This window comes from Equus caballus, chromosome 3, assembly GCF_041296265.1.
Source record: "Equus caballus isolate H_3958 breed thoroughbred chromosome 3, TB-T2T, whole genome shotgun sequence".
Taxonomy (NCBI): Eukaryota; Metazoa; Chordata; class Mammalia; order Perissodactyla; family Equidae; genus Equus; species Equus caballus.
This window is the reverse complement of record NC_091686.1, coordinates 43,172,742-43,195,327: the sequence shown is the minus strand read 5'-3', so window position 1 is coordinate 43,195,327 and position 22,586 is coordinate 43,172,742. Positions and strand designations below refer to the sequence as shown.

General features: G+C 40.2%; 1 protein-coding gene across 5 annotated transcripts in view; it reads right to left on the bottom strand.

The window, feature by feature from the left end:
* The window catches only part of SLC39A8 (solute carrier family 39 member 8), a 70,413-nt gene that overhangs the window by 29,943 nt on the left and 17,884 nt on the right, over positions 1-22,586 (bottom strand). For 3 of the 5 annotated variants that reach the window (XM_070263352.1, XM_023637640.2, XM_070263351.1), the window contains exons 3-6: positions 18,258-18,420; positions 8,164-8,333; positions 5,651-5,773; positions 4,985-5,152 (exon numbers count right to left, since the gene is read on the bottom strand). In XM_070263352.1, coding sequence (XP_070119453.1) covers positions 4,985-5,152; positions 5,651-5,773; positions 8,164-8,333; positions 18,258-18,420 — 624 coding nt within the window. Of the gene's footprint in view, positions 1-940; positions 977-4,984; positions 5,153-5,650; positions 5,774-8,163; positions 8,334-18,257; positions 18,421-22,586 lie in introns of all 5 variants that reach the window. The other 2 variants (XM_023637636.2, XM_070263349.1) reach the window with 1 other exon arrangement.

Here is a 22,586-nt window from a genome sequence, read left to right as displayed (position 1 = left end):
ATTAGTTGTAAGTTTATTTAGGGAGCAATTAGAACCCCAGATCCTGGCTCCCAAGACAACACAGCAAGGCAACCACCCCGAATGATGACCAGAGACCTACCCTTTGGGGAAACTGAACCAGAAAGACCCCAATTCAAGGATACAAAGCAGACTGAAGACTGGAGTGAATACAGTACCCAGGACAAGGGTATTAAGCCAAATATTCACAGTGCCCCAGTCTTCTCCTTCCACCCTACTTCCCTAGGCAAGAGTGGAGAAAACCAACGACCTGAGAGAAGAGACCAGTAGATAAGCCCCCCTACACACACACAGAGCTTCCAATAAGTTTTTTGTAACTCATACTTAAAAAAAAAGAACACTTTCCACTTTTCTGTAAAACATTACTGTATAGTATTATATAATATTTCAGTTATGTTAGAGAAGGGCATAAAGTCTGTCTGTTCTGTCCCATTGACATATTTCCAGTACTTAGAAGAATGCCAAGCAAATATTAGGTACTCAATAAATACTTGATCCATGAATTAAGTGTATTTAAAATCTGTTGGACATGGAAACCCAAGCACCTCACAAATGTTCTCTTTCCAGTTGTAGAAAAGTCTCCCTAACATCCATACACTTAACAGCTAAATTCCACTTCACTGCACCTCATTTTAAACAAAGAATTCACCTTAGGCAACTTCTAAAAATAGCTCATATTAATTTTTCCTCTTTTAGAAAAATAGGTGGATCATATCACTTTCTATTTAGTAGCATCTATTTTGAATGAAAGCACAAGATGGTTCATTTAGAGCCTGATCACAGACAACATGAGGGCTGGCTCCAAGGTCACTCGAGTCGCCTTGAGGAGCTAACACTGCCCAAGTACCTGACATCCCTAAGGAATCAACACCTAATAAACACAGTCCTTCCAAAGCTGTAGACTCAGGGGAAAAAGACCCACCTGCTGCATAGGTACTGAAGTGGCTTCTCCTTGTGTCTACACAGAGAGAGAAAAGAACACAGTAAGCGTCACAGGTGAGATGTGAAACCTCACCGAGTGGCAATGACTGAATAACTGGAGAAATGGAATTCTGTGCTCCCCTTCTTCCCTCATAACTGCCTTCTTATCATCTCCCTATTACCCCTATCTTTCTCCAAAGATGTGCCCGCTCCTGCGTGCACACACACATGCACACACTCGCCACACGGACTGCGGTGCCTAACATTTATTGGGTCTGGAGCAAGGGTACAAAGGAAATCTCATATCATTTGTCTAAATATTTAAAAGTTACAATCAAGCCAACAAATTGTTAAATAAAATAACTTTCATATCCTCCTACTGTGATAAATATGCTTCCATGGCTACAAAATTTTTAAAAATATGTGTAAAGCTATGGTTTTTATATGACTGAATATAGACAAAATACCAAAGACAATGAAACTTAAATATTATTGCAGATCTGAGTATTCTGTGATGGGCCAGAATTGTTCGTAGGAATATTAATAAAGACATTCATAAGTCATACATTTTAATTATTCTATAATATTTCTTTTGTTCTTCCTACATTCCAGAAAAATCAAGACTCATGCTGTTAAAATCTAGATTGTCACATAACTTGTGTTCTATTGATAGCAATGTTAAATTAGACTACTTTTCTTAACTCATTGTAACTCTTAGTTTCTTATTTTCAATTTGGAAAAACTTCACTGTGTTGAAGTGGTAACAACAGAAATCATCAAGAACATTCTTAAGGCAATACTTGGACTCAGAAATGAACCATGAATTTTATGTCATTCATGCTCTATCATTGTAATGGGGTCACCCAGATTAAATTATTTTTATCATATAAAATAATAGAAAATACTTTAATTTTATTATTAAAATCACTATCACTTATATTATAATACCTACTGTCTCTGAAAACATAATCTAAACACTTAGGGTATTTCTTAAATTCTATTTCTTTCAATTTTTTTAATGTAACATAAAGAGAAAACAAAAAATAATATATTGCTCAATTTGATTAAATCCCTCTTCATTCGAGACTATATCTTCAAACAAAATGACCAGAAAATAGTCTCCATGAGAAATTAGTGTCGGGAATATTTACATGGCTCACCTCAAGGCCTGACACATGGCTGTCACACTGACACCCACATTCTCTGCCTTCAGTTGGACTTCTTACTCCTAGAAGGATACTTCCAAAATCCTAGCTTCATTCCACCCACTCACGAGATTGGTAGTTTACCAAGGTTTACAATTCCACAGACGTTTCTATTCAGAATATTGAAGGAAGTGTGCCACTGGTCTCCAGCACTGATGTTGCGAAGTCTGATGCCATTTAGCTTCCGGTTCCCTTGCACGCGACCTGTTCAATTATTCTCAAAGCTTTTAGAATATTCTTTTCCCTGATATTTGTATGGCTGGCTCTACTTTCTCATTATTCAGCTCTCCGCTGACCTCTTAAGGGGCCTTTCTTCATCAATCAAAGAAGCCCCTACATGTCACTCCCACATCACCATGTTTTATTTTCATCAATGTATTCACCGCCACCTGGTATTTTCTTGTTTTATTCTTTTCTATATTGTCTATTTCTGCTGAATAAACTGTAAGTTCCATAAGAATTCATTTGCTTCTAAGAATTCCCAGTGCCCAGGACAGGAGCAGGTACTCAGCACACGTTTCCCGAACAAATGAATGAAGGCCTGTACACTAGCACAACCACCAAAGCAGAGTAAGAATGGCTCTCTGATTGATATTTCTAAACTATGTAAAACAAGATCATGTCTAGGACCCCATCTTTGTCACAATGCTTATATTTACTGCAAACATGTCTTCTGGCCATATTGAACCATAAACCAGGAGCCCTAAAACTTTACAACTAAAATCAAACTTTTGAGAAGTTTAATTTATTTATCCTTAGAAAGCAATGCTCTTGGGCCAACTTATCTTCTTCCCCCTAAAAAATTAACATTTATTAAGTTAAGAGTTAATGTCATCATCTTGATTCTAGTAGAGCAGTGGCATGAAGAAGGCAATCCAGAGAGGAATATAGGGCGCAGGTCAGCCTCAAGAGGCTTCAGTCCTGACCCGAGCCTCACCATCCAGGAGCTGTGGCCCTCAGTGTGTTATTTAACCTCTCTAAGCCACTGTGTCCTAATTCTAACAGTCCTTGTCGCCTAAGCTATTATAAGGCTATAACCAAGATCATTCATCTAAAGTTCTGGCAGAGCCCTTGAGAACTTAATAAATGTTAGCTGTAATTATTACAAGAAATTATCTATTTGAACATTTCCATATTCTTTGCAAAATCTTGGCTGAAAGCATCATTCATTACACCGCATGAAATAATTTCCTCTCTTAGCTTAGCACTCACATAAAACTACCTCCTCAAACACATTCAAGATTCTCCTGAACCAGGGGGAGAAGGATGCAATGAATCATGTTCGCTTTCCAGAAGGGAACTCAGGTCATTTTCCATAACAACCTCCTCCAGGTATCTTTTTTAGCGTTTTTTTTCCCTTAGCTGACTTTCCTTTCGATTTTACTTTTAATTGTCCTCTTTTATATTATGTTTAACTTTGTAGCTTGTGGATCTGTCATTTACGAGCTGAGTGACCCTGGAAAGGCTATTTAACATCTAAACCTCCATTATTTTTTATGCTTTTTTTTTTGGTGAGGAAGATTGGCCCTGAACCATCATCTGTTGCCAATCTCCTCTTTTTTTTTCTCCCCAAAGCACATAGTTATATATCCTAGTTGTAAGTCATTCTAGTTCTTCTATGTGGGACGCCACCACAGCATAGCCTCATGAGCAGTGTCTAGGTCTGTGCCCAGGATCCAAATGGGCGAACCCCAGGCCAAAGTGGAGGGTGTGAACCCAACCACTCAGCCATGGGGCCAGCGCCTAAAGTTCCACTTTCTTAATCTGTCAAATGAGAAACATTGTGGACACCAATGACCCCACCATTCCAGCATCCCTTTTTAATAACCACTCCTCTGCTGCATCCATATATTCCTTTGGGGCCATACAAGGGACCCAACCCTCTAAGCACTTAGATTAGTCTAGAAGTGGACATCTAATTCAAGCTGGACCAAAGCTACACTTGCCAGGAATTCTGGATTTAGGACTAGGGTCAGGTCAATGTCCTTCTAGTAGCTGAAATTATAAAACATAAATCTCAGGAGTTGCTAGTGGCTCTGCTTCTCACTTATCCACAAGCTGGACCACAGTGAAAGAAAAGAATGACTCTAGGGTGCAGGGAAGAGAAGGAGAGGGAGTCCTCGTGGTTCTGGTGGTTCCCAGGTTTCTGCTCTCCCTGTAGCTTGTCATTAGACAGCCTGCTATCTTTCCAATTAACTCTCCTTTTTGCACACGTAATTTGTGTTTGATTTCCATCACTTGAAACCAAAACAGTTCTATAGAAAGCAGAAAATAATCCATACTTTGAAAAGTTGTTATAAAAAGTAAATGAGATAAAGTACTTAAATGCCTGCCTAGCATATTACCTGGCATATAATACTTGCTCAAGAAATGATACTTATTAATATTATTTAGAAGATGAGAATAAAAATTCTAAATCAATTAATTAATGAACACCATTTTAAAGCTCACAAATCTTTCTTCTTGCAGTTTCAAAATCACTCAAAGGGATTCTTTGGTTTTTGGATCTTCAAAGAATTGCAAAATAAGAGAAGTGCTCTGAATTAATCTTGCTACATATTATTGTACAAATCTAAGTGATTCTTTATAGTTAAACAATCTTAGAGAACAGTGAAGCCTGAGATTCAGTAACCCACGATTGCTTGCTTAACTCACTAGTCTGGAGTAAATATATGGAGGGAAAGTGGAAAAAGAATGCAGACTTACATTCCACTTATCCCACATACACAGGAATAAGTCTGACACGTTTAAATGTACAAAATACTGACTTGGCTGCATTCACAGCAGTCCACATAGCATGAAGCATGCTGTCCAGTAAAGAGAAAAGGGAATCACCGTACCTGGAGAGAGACCACACTGACATTATCAAAAGGGATGTGTCCATTAGGCTCAGTGACAGCTGGATTTGCATAGCAAGTCACACCGTTGATGGCAGGTAACGTTTTAGGTTGATGAGATTTTTCTTGAGAAGGACCAAAGTCATCATTTCTAAAGTGGGTGTGATCATTCTACATGGAAAAATAGCACAAGGAAGAAGAGGTTGTAAGAAGGAAAAATATGACTCACAGACAAGAAAATAGGGAGCTTAGTGCTTTTAATTTATAAGGAAAAATTTTTATGTCTATTCTGTATGTAACGTAACCCTTTTAGATTTATAAAATATCTCTCCCTATCAATGTATCCTCATTTATTAGATCCTTTTGTTTCTGTTTTTTCATGTTAGGGTACATCTACCTTCTTGTTTTGATGAATATGAATGGAATACAAGTTATGCACATCTGTTATTCAATGTTAAACTGTTAGTACTTTCTCCAAATTCTACAATATTAATCAAATGTTTCTCTTATACCTATCAATATATTGATTCTTTTCTTTCTTCTCACATTCATAAGCCTAATAACTGGACAACTTACATAATTCTAAGAATAAAATTCCTGCCTTTATTTGCCTGTGTAAAGTATCTTCAGTGGGTAAAATATCAAACGTTTTAAATAAAGTCCATTTACCTGCCCATATGTCTTTAACAACATCTTAAGCATTCTTTCAAAGAAGAAAAGTAAGTAAAATCCACCAAACACAGCAACTGCTTTCTCCACATAGTTGTCAATTTTGGGATTGAACCCAAATGCCTGAGGGAGAAAAAAAGACAATTCAGGTAAAACCAAAGAATTTAACTTGATTTCTAGAAAATGAGATCAAAATTTCTCAGTATACAATTTTCACCAAAGTTCTAAGTCCATCTTCACATTCAAGTAATACTGGGAACTTACCTGCCAAAATAACGAAACAAAAACTCTGAATTTGAGCAACCAAACTGAAAGAGATGGCATAGAAGTTTTACAACCAGAGGAGATTCTATTAAATGAAGCCCCCTGGGTATTTCATAGTTTCCTAGCTATAACACCGTCGGTAATATTTGCCTTGAAAGAGTAAACTTTTGGCAGTCAAGATGCAGCACTGATTCCCATATTAATAAGACAATATTAGATCTAGGTAATGAAGATAAATGAGACATTGATTATCCACTTTCTCTAAAAGTAATATATTTTCCCACCATATCCAGAGTGAAATTTTTAAGGCAAATATGGCAGGCCACTTGGATTACTGCTTTTCCAAGAGAGATGCTCTTGAACCTAGAAGATCCTGATAAGTCCTAAAGAGATAAATAAATCAAGGCCTGGGCCCAAGAATAAAGAAGGAAAGATTTAAGATACCAGGCTCACACACACACACACACACACACACACACAATGATAAGAATGAAATAATTCATCGTTTAAAGGACATTGGGCAAGAGCTGGAGTTTGAAATTATAGACAGTCAAGGTGTCCTAACAGACAAGAAATGGACAAGCAAATAGGAGGAGAGAGTAATAGGTGAAAAGTCACAGCTTCACCCCGTCGCACACAGTGCACATCTCCCCTCTGAACAGCAGTCCAGAACAGAGGGTGCTTGGGACTTTGTTCGACATCTGTCTCTGAGAAGCCCTCACAGCCACATCTTCATTTGAGTGACTTCTCTGTGCCTATTTATACAGTGCAAAAACGGTGTAAAAATACCGACTCCATATACCTAACACAAAGGTTATGAAAGAGCAAAAAGAAAAGAATTTTGCCAAAAAAGAAGAGATAACTATCTATGTAAATTTGAGGTATTATTACAAAGATGATTCTTTAGTGTTTAATAATTCTCTGATCACATCCATAATCCTCTAATTATCACAGAAAGGCAAAATAATATCCATAAATGCTGTTGAAAGTTTATTTCCCTGAGAGACATTTTTATGTATTACTACATTTTCGATAAAATAGAAAACCTCAAAATCATAAATGTGGAATCTCCAGTCCACATACAATACTAGTTTGTTTAATTGAATTTGACCCACAAATCAGATGACTGAATAGATACATATATAATATTATATTATATTAAATGTATTGCATGTGTAATATTACATATAATATATTTTTATCAGAAAATCTGTATTGTCATCCTAGCTTTGTTACTAGCTGATTGTATAGCTATAATCAAGTGATTTAATCCTCTTGGATTTTAATTGTTTTCATCTTTACCATCAAGAGTTTGAAGCAGATATCCTCCTAGGTCCTTTCTAGATACAGCAACAGTAATAAGAATAAATCTAAGACTCTAAGAAGTTATATCCCCATTTTCGCATACAGCTGCGAAAACTGAAAGAAGCTTCAGCTATAATTTCCTAAACATCCGAGATGAGGCAGGTCCTCCCTCCTTGTCGGGGCGCCTCCCTCCTGCTCTGTGCCTGCAGGGGGCCAGCCCGTGTGCACGTGCATTTCTCTAGTCCCCCTCTGTGGCTCCCTCCTATTAATGTCTCTTTCTCTTTCCCTTCTCTTTTCCTCTCACTTATTCTCCCTCCTGTGTCTCTCTTCTTTTTATGGCCACAATATAGATTTGAAATAAAACATATATATTATTTGTTGATTAATTGAATAGTTCACTATAGTCAATGTTCAATAATACATTTTATCAAAGGAAAAAGTAAGCTGCTGTTTATCTATTGGCCCTCAACTGATTTTGTTTCCCCATGGTCAAAAAAAAATGAAAAGATTTGCCAACTAGGCTCTAATTTATGGTCTAGTCTTCTTTTGCTGTAGTAAATATGAGGGAATTTTGTGGTACATCTTCAGTAAATTTGACATTGCATGCTCTTTAGAAAAAATAGAAATAATAAAAGTGTATAGAAAAATTAAATTTGCCAAATGTGAGACAGAATAAAGTGTTCAGGCCTTCGCAGGCGTCCTGGAGCTGTCTGAGCACGTCTTGGTGGCTGGCCTCCTAGAATATTGATTTCATCTCTGACACTGACATCCCCTGCAGCTTGGGTAAAGCTTTTTTATTTGCTGTGATTCAGCTTTCTCTGACCCAAAACACTATAAAACAAATCATAAAATCCTGTGAGAATTATGGAGGCTCAAAATGTACAAAGTGCTAATCCATTTAAAAGAAACAACTGTTCACAGAAACAAATAGCCAACATCCTTACCTCTGGAATAAGTTGGAAAATTGCGTTTGAAAACAGAGTTCCGATAGCCAGCCCCACAAAATAGGTCAAAATCTTAGGGAAATAAGATTTCTTTATCAGTGGAGTCAAAATCATGCCAAGAAGAGATGCCAGGTTAATGATTGTCACTGACAGGAATCCATATCCCCAAACTGTGGATCAGAGGGAAAGAGCAGAAATTAATCAAAGGAGCCAAATGAAGTCTTATGCTTGAAACAAATTTTCTTCTTTAAAAGCTTAAAGCAGATAGCTTCTTTAAAACAACAAAATTGACTCAATGAAAATTATATAGAAAACTGAGAACATAAGTATAGCATAATAAATACTAAAAGTGACACTGCCTATGCTTTCATCAGTCCTAAATCATCATATCGGGATCAAAGAATTTTACAGCTTGCAGGGAATTCGGAGAACATCTACAACAGTGACAAACAATCTGAGGCCCACAGGTTCCAAGTCACGAGTGTCATCTATGGCTTAAGGCCTAGTGTAAAATCCAGCCTTTCAGAGGAACACAGAGGCAGTGGAGGTTTCACGGAAAAGGTATGGGACGATGGGTGGAGGGCAGGGGTGGAGATGGGTGGGGTGAGCTGGCTTCAAGGTGACCATAGCTGTTGACACTGAGCTTCATAATCACTGGTCTGCAGGCGCCTGTGGGGAGCACCTCCTGGGGAGCAGCACCTCAGCCCCCAGCAGGGGCCTCTGGGGAGCCAGCGCAGTGAGCCCTCAGGAAGGGGGTGCCCAGGGCGGGAGAGAGCGGCTACATGGCCCAGCTCACTCTCGGTTAAGGCAAAAATATCCTCTAGAGTGGACACCCTGGGGACAGAAGGAGGTGGGACATCCTTCATCTCTCTATCCCCAGGCACCGGCACCCAAAAGGTGCTTAATAACCATTGCTTAGAACGAAACGAGCGAATGTTCCCCTAGGCTCGACAGCTAAGGGCACGTGTGACCGATTGCCTTTGGGCTTCAATTCCTCCCGGTTATCCTAGAGGGGTTGGTGTAAAGACACGATGGCAAAGAAGTGAAACATACTGTGTGAATAGAACAGTCACAGATGGCAGTGCAGGCTGACACGCAAACTGGCCCCTGGAGCTGTACAACACGTGGCTTTGGCTGTGGCCCCACATTGTGCACAAAGGACAGTGTGAGAGACTGGAAAGCTGCCTCTGTATTGCCACTTCTTTAAAATGCCAAGAAAACATTCTTAGATGTTGGGCCACTTTTCTCACTGACACTACCAGCAGAACACCATATAACACCTAGCGCTGACTGAGTGCTGGCCACGAGCCAGGCACCGTGCAAGCGACTAACACGCCTTAATTCACTCGACCCTCATAAAACCCTCTGAGGTAAGAGCTGCTATTACCTCCTTCACACAGCTAAGGAAAACAGAGGACGTGGAGTTCAAATGAGCTGCCCAATCACGTGGGCAGAAAGCTGAATTTTGAGCCCAGATAGCCTGGCTCCAGCACCCATATTTCTTAGCAATATGCTTCATTACTCCTGTCGAGGTCATCTAGTTTTTAAAAAGGGACCTAACAAAACTGTAAACATCTTATATTGTGCTCCATGAATACAAGATTGCTCACCATTATTCTAGTTCGAGCGAGTCCATCTACAAATAAACAATCTTAGCAAATGTTTATGGAGCCCAGTATGCGGACCAAACCATGGTTCCTGCCAACAAGGAGCTTGGATCTCTTGTTTGGGAGCTAGGAAATGTGCAGGCAACACGTACACAAAGCACTATAATGTAGCCTGTGCTGAGCACCCAATGAAAAGGACAGATAATAAATGTTACTATGTTACCACAAGCATCGTCACAGCACTGACCATGACTTTATCTTCTCTAGAAACTTTCCTATCAGTCCCAGACTCCTAACCATACCCTACAGAGTCATCTCACTGGACCTACAAAGCTCTATCTCATTCCCATTTATTACCTTACCATCTAAAACAATACTACCTACCCCCCTCAGACTTTCCAATTAAGGAAAAGTTCTCAATCGCACATCTTCCTCCAAGGGTATACCTACGCGTAGTTTCCCTTAACACAAACAGCCTTCTATCTCATTACTAGCCTACCTGCATTCATTCATTCAACAAATATTTATAATCTCACTGAGTAGACAGGATACACACATGTTGAAACTAAACGAAAATGCAGAGAAATTTTTGAGTACCAAATAGAGGCAAAGCCACATACATTCATATTAAACTCAACACCTTCTCCTGAGAAATCCTGCTCACTACGCTTGTTCAGTATCTCCATAAATAGCAGAAACGTCAGGATCAATTTCAATTTCTCACTTTCCAGTCACTTCCAAAGATAACTGGTGACCAAACCCTACCAATTCTGCTTGAGATATCACTCACTCCAGCTTCTCCAACCTCATAGCCTGTGCCTTGAGTTCAGGCTCTCATCATCTCTCAGACTCCTCATCTGATGCATGATGACAGCTTTCTGTCTGGTTCCTCCACTTCCTTGGCCACCAGACTTATTATCCTAAAACACAGTTCTAATCATCTCACGCCCCTATAAAAAACTGCCCTTCGTAAACGGACAAGCTCTCCAGTGTTATTTACCCCCTTCTCAACGTGGCCTTGATGCAGACAAGATGTTTTCCAAACACAGAATTACCTTTGCTCATGGAACTTGTGGTTCTTTATCTAGAAATATCTTCCTATCTTCATGGCCAGGGGAACTCACTCATGGCTCTCCAGCTCACTCCCTGAGCTCCTCTGTGAGGCTTTCCCTGCTCCTCCAGGAGCGGTCCCTTGTCTGCCAAGTTTCCCATAGCTTGTTTGAAGGTCACTGGATCACTTACCATTTCTTGTGTGCTACGGTAATTTTATCACATATATTTGTCTATACCACACAAATTATGAGATTTTTAAGAGAAAGGCTATGTTTTATTCATCCTCAGTACCTAGAATATTGCCTAGCAAATAGCACATACTCTTTGATGAATGAATTAATGAATAGCATATTTCAAGTTGCAGCCCAGAAATCTTGTCAAAAAAGTACCAGTTAATTTCCTTACTCAATCTTTCTAAGCTTCCTGACCACTGTGCACATTTATCAGAACCACGTGGGGACTGCAGGAGCGGGAGTCATCGCAGCCCACGCACACTGCATCGCTTCCTCTTCTTGTGCTGTTGGGACATTATTCAGGAAAACAAGATCCATGTGTCCACTCGACTGGGGCAACAAAGAATGAATTAGTATAAAGAGACTCCTTGGACCTCTCGATGGACACACAGGAGTCCCTCTTACAGTCTGTTTCAGAAAGGATCCGTTCTCTCTGCTTCTTACTGAACTTGAACAGATTTTAATAAATTTCCAAGGAATATTAGTTAATAATAACTAACATTTATTGAATGCCCACTATGCATTAAGATTCTTCTAAAAATTTCACCTATTTTAACTCATTTAATTCTCCTATTTCATCGTTTTTACAAAAAATAATAAAACCAGTTAATGGAGATCGTGGAATATAGTAAGTCTCCAATAAATGCTATTTTCAAAAAAAACAAATTAGTAAGTATAGCATCATATAAATTTTGGTCCGTTTAGCTCACTGTTATACAGTGAACAGACGGCAAACCAGCTGTCAGAGCCTGGGAGCTCCTCCCACCTCAGGCATGGCACCTCGAGGAAGGCACTGACCCTCTCTACAGCTTGACGCGCATCCTCAGCTGCATTACTGACTGGACAATGTGATCTCCAGAGACACCACAAGTAAAATTCTATTGTTCTTACCTATTATTTGAATTAAACAGCATTCTGTGACCTCATCAAAAAAATTTTGAACCGTTAAATTATTGCTAAAACTTAATCTCCCAGAGAATTTCATTTACCATCAGTTTATTGCACGCATCAATACGAGTTTATAAAGCACCTGAAAGGCAATTTCAGGATCACGAAATGTGAGGCCTCTCATAAATGAGACTATTTTTCTGCCCACTGAAACATCTGCATAAACGTGTTCATAAAATCCTTGCATCATGACTACTTCGGATTACTTTTATTTTAGTTTTTGATTCCCTTGAATGAGCTCAGAATTGACTCCATATTAAGTGAACAGTTATATCAAGAATCTAGTGCATTTTGTTATGTAAAAAATCATTTCTTTGTAGGAAAAAAAGAGGCTAACACAGGGGCCAGGGGATGGAGTGAACCTATGAACACATGAGAATAGAAAAGTCACATTCTTCCTACTCCGTGCCAGGCGCTGTTCCGGGCACTCGCATATATTAACTCATTTGACACCCCCAACAATTCTGTAAGGAAGGCACTGTTATCATCTCCACTTTACAGAGGAGGTAACTAAGGCACAGACATTAAATAAGTTTCGCAAGATCACGCAGCTGCACCAAAGTAAAACGATTGAGATATTACACCAAATGAAGGAATATACTGCCAACTTAAGCATCTTAGAATAGTAAGAACAAGTACTCTACTAATTTCTCTAATTCTCCAGAAACTCTTCTAGATATTATCCTACCCCATCCCCCCGACTCCAGCCCATTTCAATTCCTAGGACAATGTGCACCCTAAGAGGTGTTTCTCTTTTTATTGGGGCCTCTGTCCAAATATTTAGTGCCTTTCTGATCTTGTAACTGTTGATTTTTCCATTTTATGACTTTGCAGTATTGACCTTAGAATTCTCTCACTTCCTGCTTCCCGCTTTCCTGTTCACCTCCTGACTCCTGAGATACAGTAACTTGGGAATTAGGGTTAAAAACACTTTTGAATATCAGTGATTAGCCTGCACAGAGTAGGGTATTTGCTTTTTCTGAAGCCTGACCTCCTGTACCCAGAATTATGTACATGTTAAGTATGTTTTATTTAACAGACACACATGGTACTAACTACATGACAGGTAATATTTGTAATGCTTTACAAATACAAAGTTATTTAATTGTTATAGCAACCCTATGAGAAAGGTACTGTTTTAAATGAGAAAACCGAGACAGAAAGACATAAAGTCATTGCCCAACGGAGCTGGAAAATTACCGAGTTGGGCTTTGGGCCCAGGTGGGCTGACTGCAGAATCTGTGCTTTTACTATGCTATATTATTAGTCAACGTTAGTATAGAGAGCATTTGGTGAATTTGCTTTCGACTGTAAAGTGCAAAGTGTATTAAAGTTAAACAGACTCACAGAAATATAAACACAGTCCAGAAAAAACAATTGCTGAAATTATTGTTATTCACAAAATAGCTAATTATACTGATAAGCTCTGGTTGGTGATTTCTATTCTTTGTATACGTGAATACAGAATGTTTTTAACGTCTTCCTTTAGGTCTGTTAATAGTTGCTTTATGAATCTTGGTGCTCCTGTGTTGGGTGCATAGATATTTATAAGCGTTATTTCTTCTTCATGAAGTGTCCCTTTGATCATTATATATTGTCCCTCTGTGTCTCTCTTCACCTGTCTTATTTTGAAATCCACTTTGTCTGATATGAGAATTGCAACACCTGCCTTTTTTTCCTTGCTATTTGCTTGAAGTATTGTCCTCCACCCCTTCACCCTGAGTCTGTGTTTGTCCTTGGGGCTGAGGTGTGTTTCCTGGAGGCAACAAATTGTTGGATCTTGTTCTTTAATCCATTTTGCCACTCTGAGTCTTTTTATTGGAGAGTTCAATCCGTTCACATTGAGAGTGATTATTGATGCATGTGGATTTAATGCTGTCAATCTGTCGCTCATTATCTTGTTTTCCTGTGTTTCTTTTCCTGTGTGCTTTAGATTACCCATTTAATACTGCAATTTCTTATGCTGGGTTTCTTAGATTTTTCCTTATCTATGATTTGTGACTCTGTTCTGTACTTTATTTTAGTGTCTACCTTGAAGTTTGTATTTAGAATCTCGTGTATAATATAGACTATTCTCTGGTGGTCTCTTACCTACTTGACCAATACTGATTTAGACCCTTTGCTCTTCCCCTCCTAAATAATTATTTTCATTTTTTATTCCAGGTCATCTTATTAATTTGTAGAGTGCTAAGATCGTCCTTGTTTTGGTAGTTTCCTTATTTTTACCCTAATGCTATAGTTGAATATTTGCTATCCTGTTCTGGTTCTATCCATCGGTCTCCCTAGTCTGTGGATTGTGTCCCCTTTCTCCCTTTTTTCTTTTTTCAAGTATGAGAGCCTTCTTGAGGATTTCTTGTGATGGAGGGCTTTTAGTTACAAATTCCCTTAACTTTTGTTTGTCTGGAAAAGATTTAATTTCTCCCTCATATCTGAAGGAAATTCTTGCTGGATAGAGTATTCTTGGCTGAAGGTTTTTATCCTTTAAAGCTTTGAATATGTCACTCCATTCTCTCCTAGCTTGTAGGGTTTCTGCAGAGAAATCCGCTGACAGTCTGATAGGGGCTCCTTTATAGGTTATTCTCTTTTTTTTCCTTACTTCCCTGAGTATTCTTTCCTTATCATTCCTATTTGCCAACTTTACTATTATGTGCCTTGCAGTGGGTCTTTTTACATTGACAAATCTAGGAGATCTAAAACCCTCCTCTACACACATTTCTCCATTGATCCCTAGATTTGGGAAGTTCTCTTCAATAATTTTGTTAAGTACACTTTCTGCTCCATTTTCCTTTTCCATATTCTCGGGAATTCCTATGATCCTTATGTTCTTACTCCTCATTGAATCCATTATCTCTTGGAGATTTTCCTCATTTTTTTTTAATTCTTAGTTCTCTTTCTTCCTCTGACTGGCGCCATTCAGCCTGTCTGTCCTCGATTATGCTGATTTGCTCCTCTATGTTGTCTACACAGGCATTCAGGGAATCTGTATTCTGTTTTATCTGGTCCATTGTGTTTTTCATCTCAAGTAATTCTGTTTGATTCTTCTTTATGATTTCAATCTCTTTTGTGAAGTAACTCCAGAACTCGGCTTGTTTCTCTATCTTTCTCTCTACCTCATTGAGTTTTTTGATTATAGCTGCTCTGAATTCATTATCACTTAGTTTACCTAATTCCAAGTCCTCAGGACTTAATTCTGTGTTTTTATTGTTTTCCTTCTGGTCTGGGGCTTTTATAAATTGCTGGATGGTAGAGGAGCGGTTTTTTCTCATGGTGGTAGAATTCAGTTGCAGTTACAGCCTGTCGCCACTAGATTGGGGTGGAGAGCGGCGTGTTAGCTCTCCGCCTTGGGGCAAGATGGCTGCGCCCAATGGCTTTGCTGGGGGGAGGGGCTGTTACTCTCACCTCCGGTCTGGGTTCAGATCAGTTCTGTTCTCTGGTCTCCCAAGGCCCTTGATTTATAGGGTCCCCGCGAATGGAAGCTTTCCCCCCGTCAGCGGGTCTCCACTGAATCAGCGGCAGGAGTCCTAGATGATCCCCCGGTCGCGCGGCCCCTCCCCCGCTCCTTCCCGATGCACGCCACAGCGATCGCAGACTCTAGGGGAGGGAGCGATGTTCTCTCCTACCTTTCCAGCGCCTCCGAAGGGGTAAAGCTAGGTTTATGATCTCTGCCTTCTTGGTATTGTAGGTCTCTAACGAGCTGGCATTATGTTTATTCTCTGAAATTCAGTTCTTCCAATCTTTTGTTGTTATTTTGGAGGGGAGAGAATCCCGGGTCAGCTCACCCCGCCATTTTGCTCCGCCCACTCTCTCGTGAATACAGAATGTAAAAGAGAACATGAGTTCTGAAGCCGAGAGAGAGCCTAATTTTGAACCTGATTATTTGACCTACCATATAAAAGTTGTGAAATCTTGACCAAATGACTACTCACTGTTCCTCTGTCTCCTTGGCTGTAAATGGGAATAGTAGTTCCTACATCATACAGTTGTACAAAGATTAAATGCATTAACATATGTAAAGTACTTGGAATAGCACCTGCCACATAGTAAGTACCACCTAAGAGTTGACAATTATTATTTTTGTCACGTTGTTGCTATTCCTGTTACGCATATAGAGAGAGATCAAAGTATTCATATATACACCAAGGAATCCAAACATTTGTAAAACAGCACTTCCTCTGTTGAGACTTTTCTTTTCTTCTCTATGTTTGCTCTCTTTATGTCCTCTATCCACACTCACATTAGATGAGCTCACCCAGACTAGTGGCTTCAAATGCCATCTCTGAGAAAACAGATTTCCAACCTCGACCTATTCTCTGAGCTCCAAATGTGTGCATGCCACTGCCACCTGGACATCTCACCTTGTGGGTGTATGTCAATGTCAAACTAATTATGTCAAAAATTATACTCCTGAGGCCGGCCTGGAGGCATACTGGTTAAATTCGAACCCAGGGTTCACGGGTTTGGATCCCGGGTGTGGACCTACACACCACTCATCAAGCCATGCCGTAGTGGCGTCCCACACACAAAATAGAGGAAGGTTGGCACAGATGCTAACTCAGGGCTAATCTTCCTCAAACAAAAGAAAATCATACTCTTGATCCCCACCACTCGCTTGCTCCACAATAAACTGTGTGCTCCTCTCCAGCCTTCTCCATCCCAGGAAATGGTGCAGCCACCTATCCAGTTTTTCCAGCTCAGACTTTGATTCCTCTTTCTCTGCCCTCCATCCAATCCAGACGCGAACCATTTTAGCCCAGTTTCCAAAATCCATCGTGAATGTGCCCACTCCTCCTCACTTCTACTTCTCGCACCTTAGTCCAAGTCCCAGCCATCCTGAGCACCAACTCCCGGCAACCGCCTCCTGATCAACCTCCTTGCTCCTCCTCTCACCCCGTTACAGTCTATCCTTCAAACTGCAGGTGGAATGAGCTTTCACAAATCCAAACAAAATCATGCCACTCCCCTGTTTGGAACCCTACAGTGTCTTCATACCACATTCAGAATGAAATCCAATCAATTTCCCACACCCAGCAAGGCCCCTGGCCACCTCTGGGACGTCATCCCCTTCTGGTCTCCCTCTGGCTCACTAGGCTGCAGACACACAGACTTACTTGCTGTTCCTTACGCATGCCAAGCTGGTGCTCAAATTTATGCTGGCTGTTCCCTCAACCAAGAATTCTCTTCCCTAAGAGAAAATCTTGCCACGTCCCTCTCCTTCTCCTCAGTCAGGACTCTGTTCAAGTGAGTCTCATCAGAGAGGCCTCCCTTGACCTGTCTAAGGTCACACTCACCCACCGTTTCCTTCTATCCCGCACTTGCTTTATTTTCTTCATAGCCTTATTACTCTGAAATTGTATTATTTATTTGCTTGATTATATAAATTTTTATTATTTCTCTTCTTTACTACGTTGTAAGCCCAAATAGGCAGGGAGTTTTTCTTCTTGTTCGCTACTGAGTCCTCAAGACACAGAACAGTGCTTGGCATGTTGCTCAACAAACATTTATTGAATAAAAAGTGAACCAAAAAAATGAGAATTAAAATACCCATGCGGGACAGGGTTACAACTTGAGAATACCAAGAAATTGCACACAGCTAGCAAATAGTTTATCTCATTTGTGAAAATACCTCTCCTACATGTTTAAGTACGTGAACTATATACTAAGCACGCACTTCTTTTCCTAAATTTAAAATTTTTTTGCAATAGATTATTCCTTCAAAATGCAGTATCTATGGCAGTTTCATTATAAGCACTTTAAAAAGCCACTGGCGTCTTCTTTCATTTATGAAAATTAAAGCAATAATAAGTTAGCACCTGAAGATTTAATCTAGAACCACGCTAGTTCCCTTATCCATTTACTGGCAATTATAGAAAAATTGACAGATTTTAAAATAATATGATAAGCACAAGGTAATGGAAATTAACTGATCAATTATGAGCCAAATAGTTAATGCAATCTAATACACATAGCATAAAACACATTCTTTAAAATCAAGAATTGAGTTTGAAAGTTTTTAAGTGGTACCAAATAAAATTGTGATTCCACAAATAGAAGAGCATAACTTACAAAGCTTAGATGAGTTCTAATTATTCTTATCCTAAATAGTTCCAGAATATAAGTATTTTACCTAGGGATTCTATGTAGGTTAATTAAAATCAATAAATCAGAAAAAGAAATAAGCAGAAAGCATGTTAACTTCATTTCAGACTAGCCTATAAACTTTTCAAACAAATGGGAGAAAAAGCTTCCAACCTACCTTCGGAAAGACTTGGTTTTGCTTTGTGCTTGGGCCGATCCTCGCAAGGGTGAAAGTTCAGTTGTTGTAAAACCGCTGGACAGATGACAGAGAAGTCTGAGCTGGTTATCTGGGTAGCATTTGAAAAGCCATGAAGGGAAAAGATCTCTTCAGCTGATAAACACTGAAACAGGAGAAGCAAAGCAAACACATGTGTTCACGTGGCAAAGGCACACAAACACAGATCCCACAAAGAGACAGAATACTTCTGCTAGGCACACAGCAGTCTCTCGTTATGCAAAAGCCCACTGCAGAAATGCACAGACTCCTCAAACTGGCAAACAGCCCACACCTCTTTAAACCTAGAAACGAGAACAATAGCAAAAATCCCTCTTGGTCAACAGTCTACCTTTAGCAGTCAAAAAAGTAAGAACTGGTTTGGGGGTTTCCAAGGACCTTAAAGATACTGAAAGTGGACCAACAGCAATTCAAACAAGGGGTTTGAAGACAATTCTATATTCTCAATCTTCGTTCTCTGTTTTTCTTTAGTTTGAATGGATATTTTGTGTAGACTATTAGAGTGGCTGTCTCCAACATTTCTTTTAGACAAACATCTGGTTCCCTAACAGTTTCATAGTTAAGAAATTCATCTATCCTTCTAGATAGCAATAGTAATTCCAATATTTAAAAGTTGTCTTTCAATATTTTGGCATAAATGGTTGTTTTCTAAAATATGTATTATTCTCAATGATGGTAGGTAGCTTTTCTATACTGCATAAAGTTTTGAAAACAGTGCTGGGCTATTTAGAAATTCATTAGTTATTAATGAGGAATAGAATCTGTATTAGAAAAACATTCTCTGAAAAAATCACTTTTTAAAAGCATCATTTTACTCGGGCATATTTTAACCATAAACTATCTTCCACATACTTGCATTATTAGGAAGAATATAAAAGAAGTTAAATGTCTTTATTGCTAATAAGCATCATGAGACTTATACAGTGTGAAAAGTATCCATTCACTCAAATAAGAGAGTCTGTCTTTAATAAGTGCACTTGAGAAAAGTTCTTTGCATACTTCAGGCAATATTTAAACTCCACTAAGATCTTAGCTTTGTGCTATGGACTGGATTGTGTCCTCCAAAAATTCATATATTAAGGCCCTAACACTCAATATGATGTTACCTGGAGACGGGGCTCTGTGAGGTCATTAGGGCTAGAGTAGGGTATGAGGGTGGGGCCCGCTCCAGTTGGATTAGTGATCTTTTAAGGAGAAGCACCAAAGGGCTTTCTCTCTCTCTCTCTCTCTCTCCATCATCTGAGAACCTAGCAAGAAGGCAGCCACCTATAATCCACGGAGACAGCCCTCACCAGACACCAACCCTTCTGCCACCTTGATCTTGGCTTCTGGTCTCTAGAACTACGAGAAAATAAATTTCTGTCGTTTAAGCTATTGAGTCTATGGTATTCTGTTATGGCAGCTCAGACTGACTAAGACACTATGAATGGTATCGAGAACTCAAAAGTTGATGTTAACATAAGGTGCTGTAATTTCCTTCACAAGAGAAACAATGAAACAAGAAATGTTATGATTTTGGTTCAAGGAGATCATGATTATAAGATCATGATTATAATGATTATAAAGGAAAGATAAAAAACATCAAATACACCTAAATGCACGCAGTTGTCAACAGCTAAGACTGCAACTGCCGTAGAGAACATGCACATTTAGACATCCTTCTTTCTTAATGTCTACGCTCTTCCTTCTTCACCCACACTCCTCATTAGGGTCATGACAGTGACGGCTGTGTGCCACCCCTAGGAGACTCCATACTCAGGGCTCTGTTCACAGTCTCCCCTCGGCTGAGACTAGAGGAGAATAAGCCAGAGAAGGGAGGAAACAGCTCGAGCACCAACTGCGGAGCGAAAGGTGGCGTAGCATGTTCACGACCATGAAGCTGCCTGGGCACAACTGGCAGGCTCAGAAATCAGAGTCCATATGGTTCAACTGCTAGCTGGGCAATTGCAGGAAGAAACAGGTAGAGCAGGGCAAACACAAAGCAGCACGGTTTCCCGGCAAGGAAACCTTCCTACTTGGGCTTGAGTTCCTCCAACTACAAAACAGGAGGAAAAGGGAAGCTGCCAATAATTTGCAAAGTCTTCTCAGAATTAACATTCTAAGACTTCCTGAAACTTGATGACTATTGAGCAGCTCTCTTCAGACTCCAACTGTGACTCATTCAGGGGTAGGAATCCACTTACGGTGTCATAGTCAGCATTCCATAAGGAAGCAAAAAACACTACAACAGAAACTGGAGAGTTACCATAACCGTTTTTATCACACATAACAAGGGTAAGTACCACTTAGTCAAACTTCTGCCTCAGTTAGGCATTCTACACACCACGCGCTTGTTCACTGGATCACAATGTACACAAAATGCACTTTTCACTGTCAATGGCAGTCAAGAGTTTGAAAGTCACTACCCTGAAGGACACCCAAATTGCCAATTGTACATCATTAAAGACACTCTTCTACATACAGTGAGGGAAAAAGCAAGCAGTCAAAGGAATATATAATCAGTACTGTAAGACAGCCGAGCGTCTCGATGATCGGGCAGCATCTGTGTAGAAATTTTGGCTGGGCAGGTGGTCATGGGTAATAACACTTGTCAGCAGCAACTGTTCAGTCTCCAGAAGGAACAAGGAGTTGGGGAGATGACAGAACCCTAGGCCTCGCCTCTGAGATGAGAATGAGGACAGAATACTAAGCGTGGCAAAAGTGAATTCATGGCAGGCCTGATTTATGTAAAAATCAGCAAGCAGAACACAAATAGTTTTATACAGCAGCCTACTTGGGCTTTAAACAATCTTGATTTTTATTATGCTTTGATTTAACAAAGTTGAACCTGAAACAAAGAAAGCAGTTGTGGGAGAAAGGGCGGTGCTGCCCTGAGCAGGGACAAACAGGATGAGAGCCCAGCGCCTGACCAGTGAGGGTGACAGCAAAACTGGCCGAACCACTGAGGTCAAACATCCTCTCAAATACACCCCTTCTCCTCCCAAGCAAACAGTGAGCAGACTCTGAGGCTGGGAGGACCCGCTAGGGCTTCTCAGGAAGCACTCAGGGGGATTCGCCTGAACAGCGTGGGCTTAATAACGCCTAGTGCGCTTCCACCCTCTCGTCACATGCCGGGGCTGAGCAGTTCTTCTTTCCACCTGTCAGTTCTGACAACACTGCTTTGCTCAAGAGGGCCACCCTAATGCTCGCCGGGGCCTTTTGAGCTCTGTGCTATCAGAGCAGACTCCAGCCAGCAGATGTCCTAATGTCCAGTGAGTTGACTTTTTCCTAAGACATTTTCTCAGTGCTGAGTTAAATTCCTATTCGTTAGTCTCTTGCCGCATCAAGGTGCTCTCAGCTGGGCCTTATGAAGCACCGAAGGAAGGTAGCAGTAGAGTAAGGGGGTTTAGATGCCTGGCATAAAGGAGACCCCACGCTATACTCAAAATCACTGTAGCAAATAGCTCCACACATTTCTCCTTGTGCTCCCCTGCCCCTTCTTCCTCGCCAGTTCTGACTGGTCAGGAGCTATTGTGCTTCTTTCCCAGACGCGTTTTCGTGGGAATGCTGGGGGCTGGCACAGGGAAGGGATGGGGACCGTTGAATGATTAGGGTAAGTTCCTCCCTCCACCTTTTATACAGTTGAAATCTTCTTACAGTAAATGCCAAACAGTTAGGCAAGATTTAAAACTATACAACTTAGATAACGACACAGATGCTCTACTTAACTAAGGCTTCTAAGACTTGGCCTTGCGTCCACTCTTGTGGGGCCTGCATTGCCCAGTTCTAGCAAGAATCCTGCTAAGTCCGTTCAGAGAGAATCCCCTGTCCTCGGTATCTGATCACCCTGACCTGCCTTCAGCAGGAATCCTGTTAGGTCTGTTTAACCAAAATCCCGCCCTACCCCTGAGGTTTCCTCTTAATAAATCCATCCACTGACCCCTCAAGCTACTCCTTGGCTGTAAATCCCCACTTGTCTACGCTGTATTCAGAACTGAGCCCAGCTCCATGCTGACGTCCTTTCCCTCGTTGCAATAGTTCTTGAATAAAACCTGTTTTTATTCCTGTAACTACTGTCAGGCTCTGGTTTTAACAATACCAAGTATAATAAGCAGGTAATTACACTACACAGTGCGTAAATTCTTTCCTTCATTCAACAAATATTTACTGGATCATAAAATTCTGGGTATACTATTGATGGGAGAAGTGGCAGGTGGGGGAAGCTGGAGGATGACAACCAAGAAAGAGGATAAAGATAAATAAGCCATAATACCTTCCATCCAGAAACCTAAA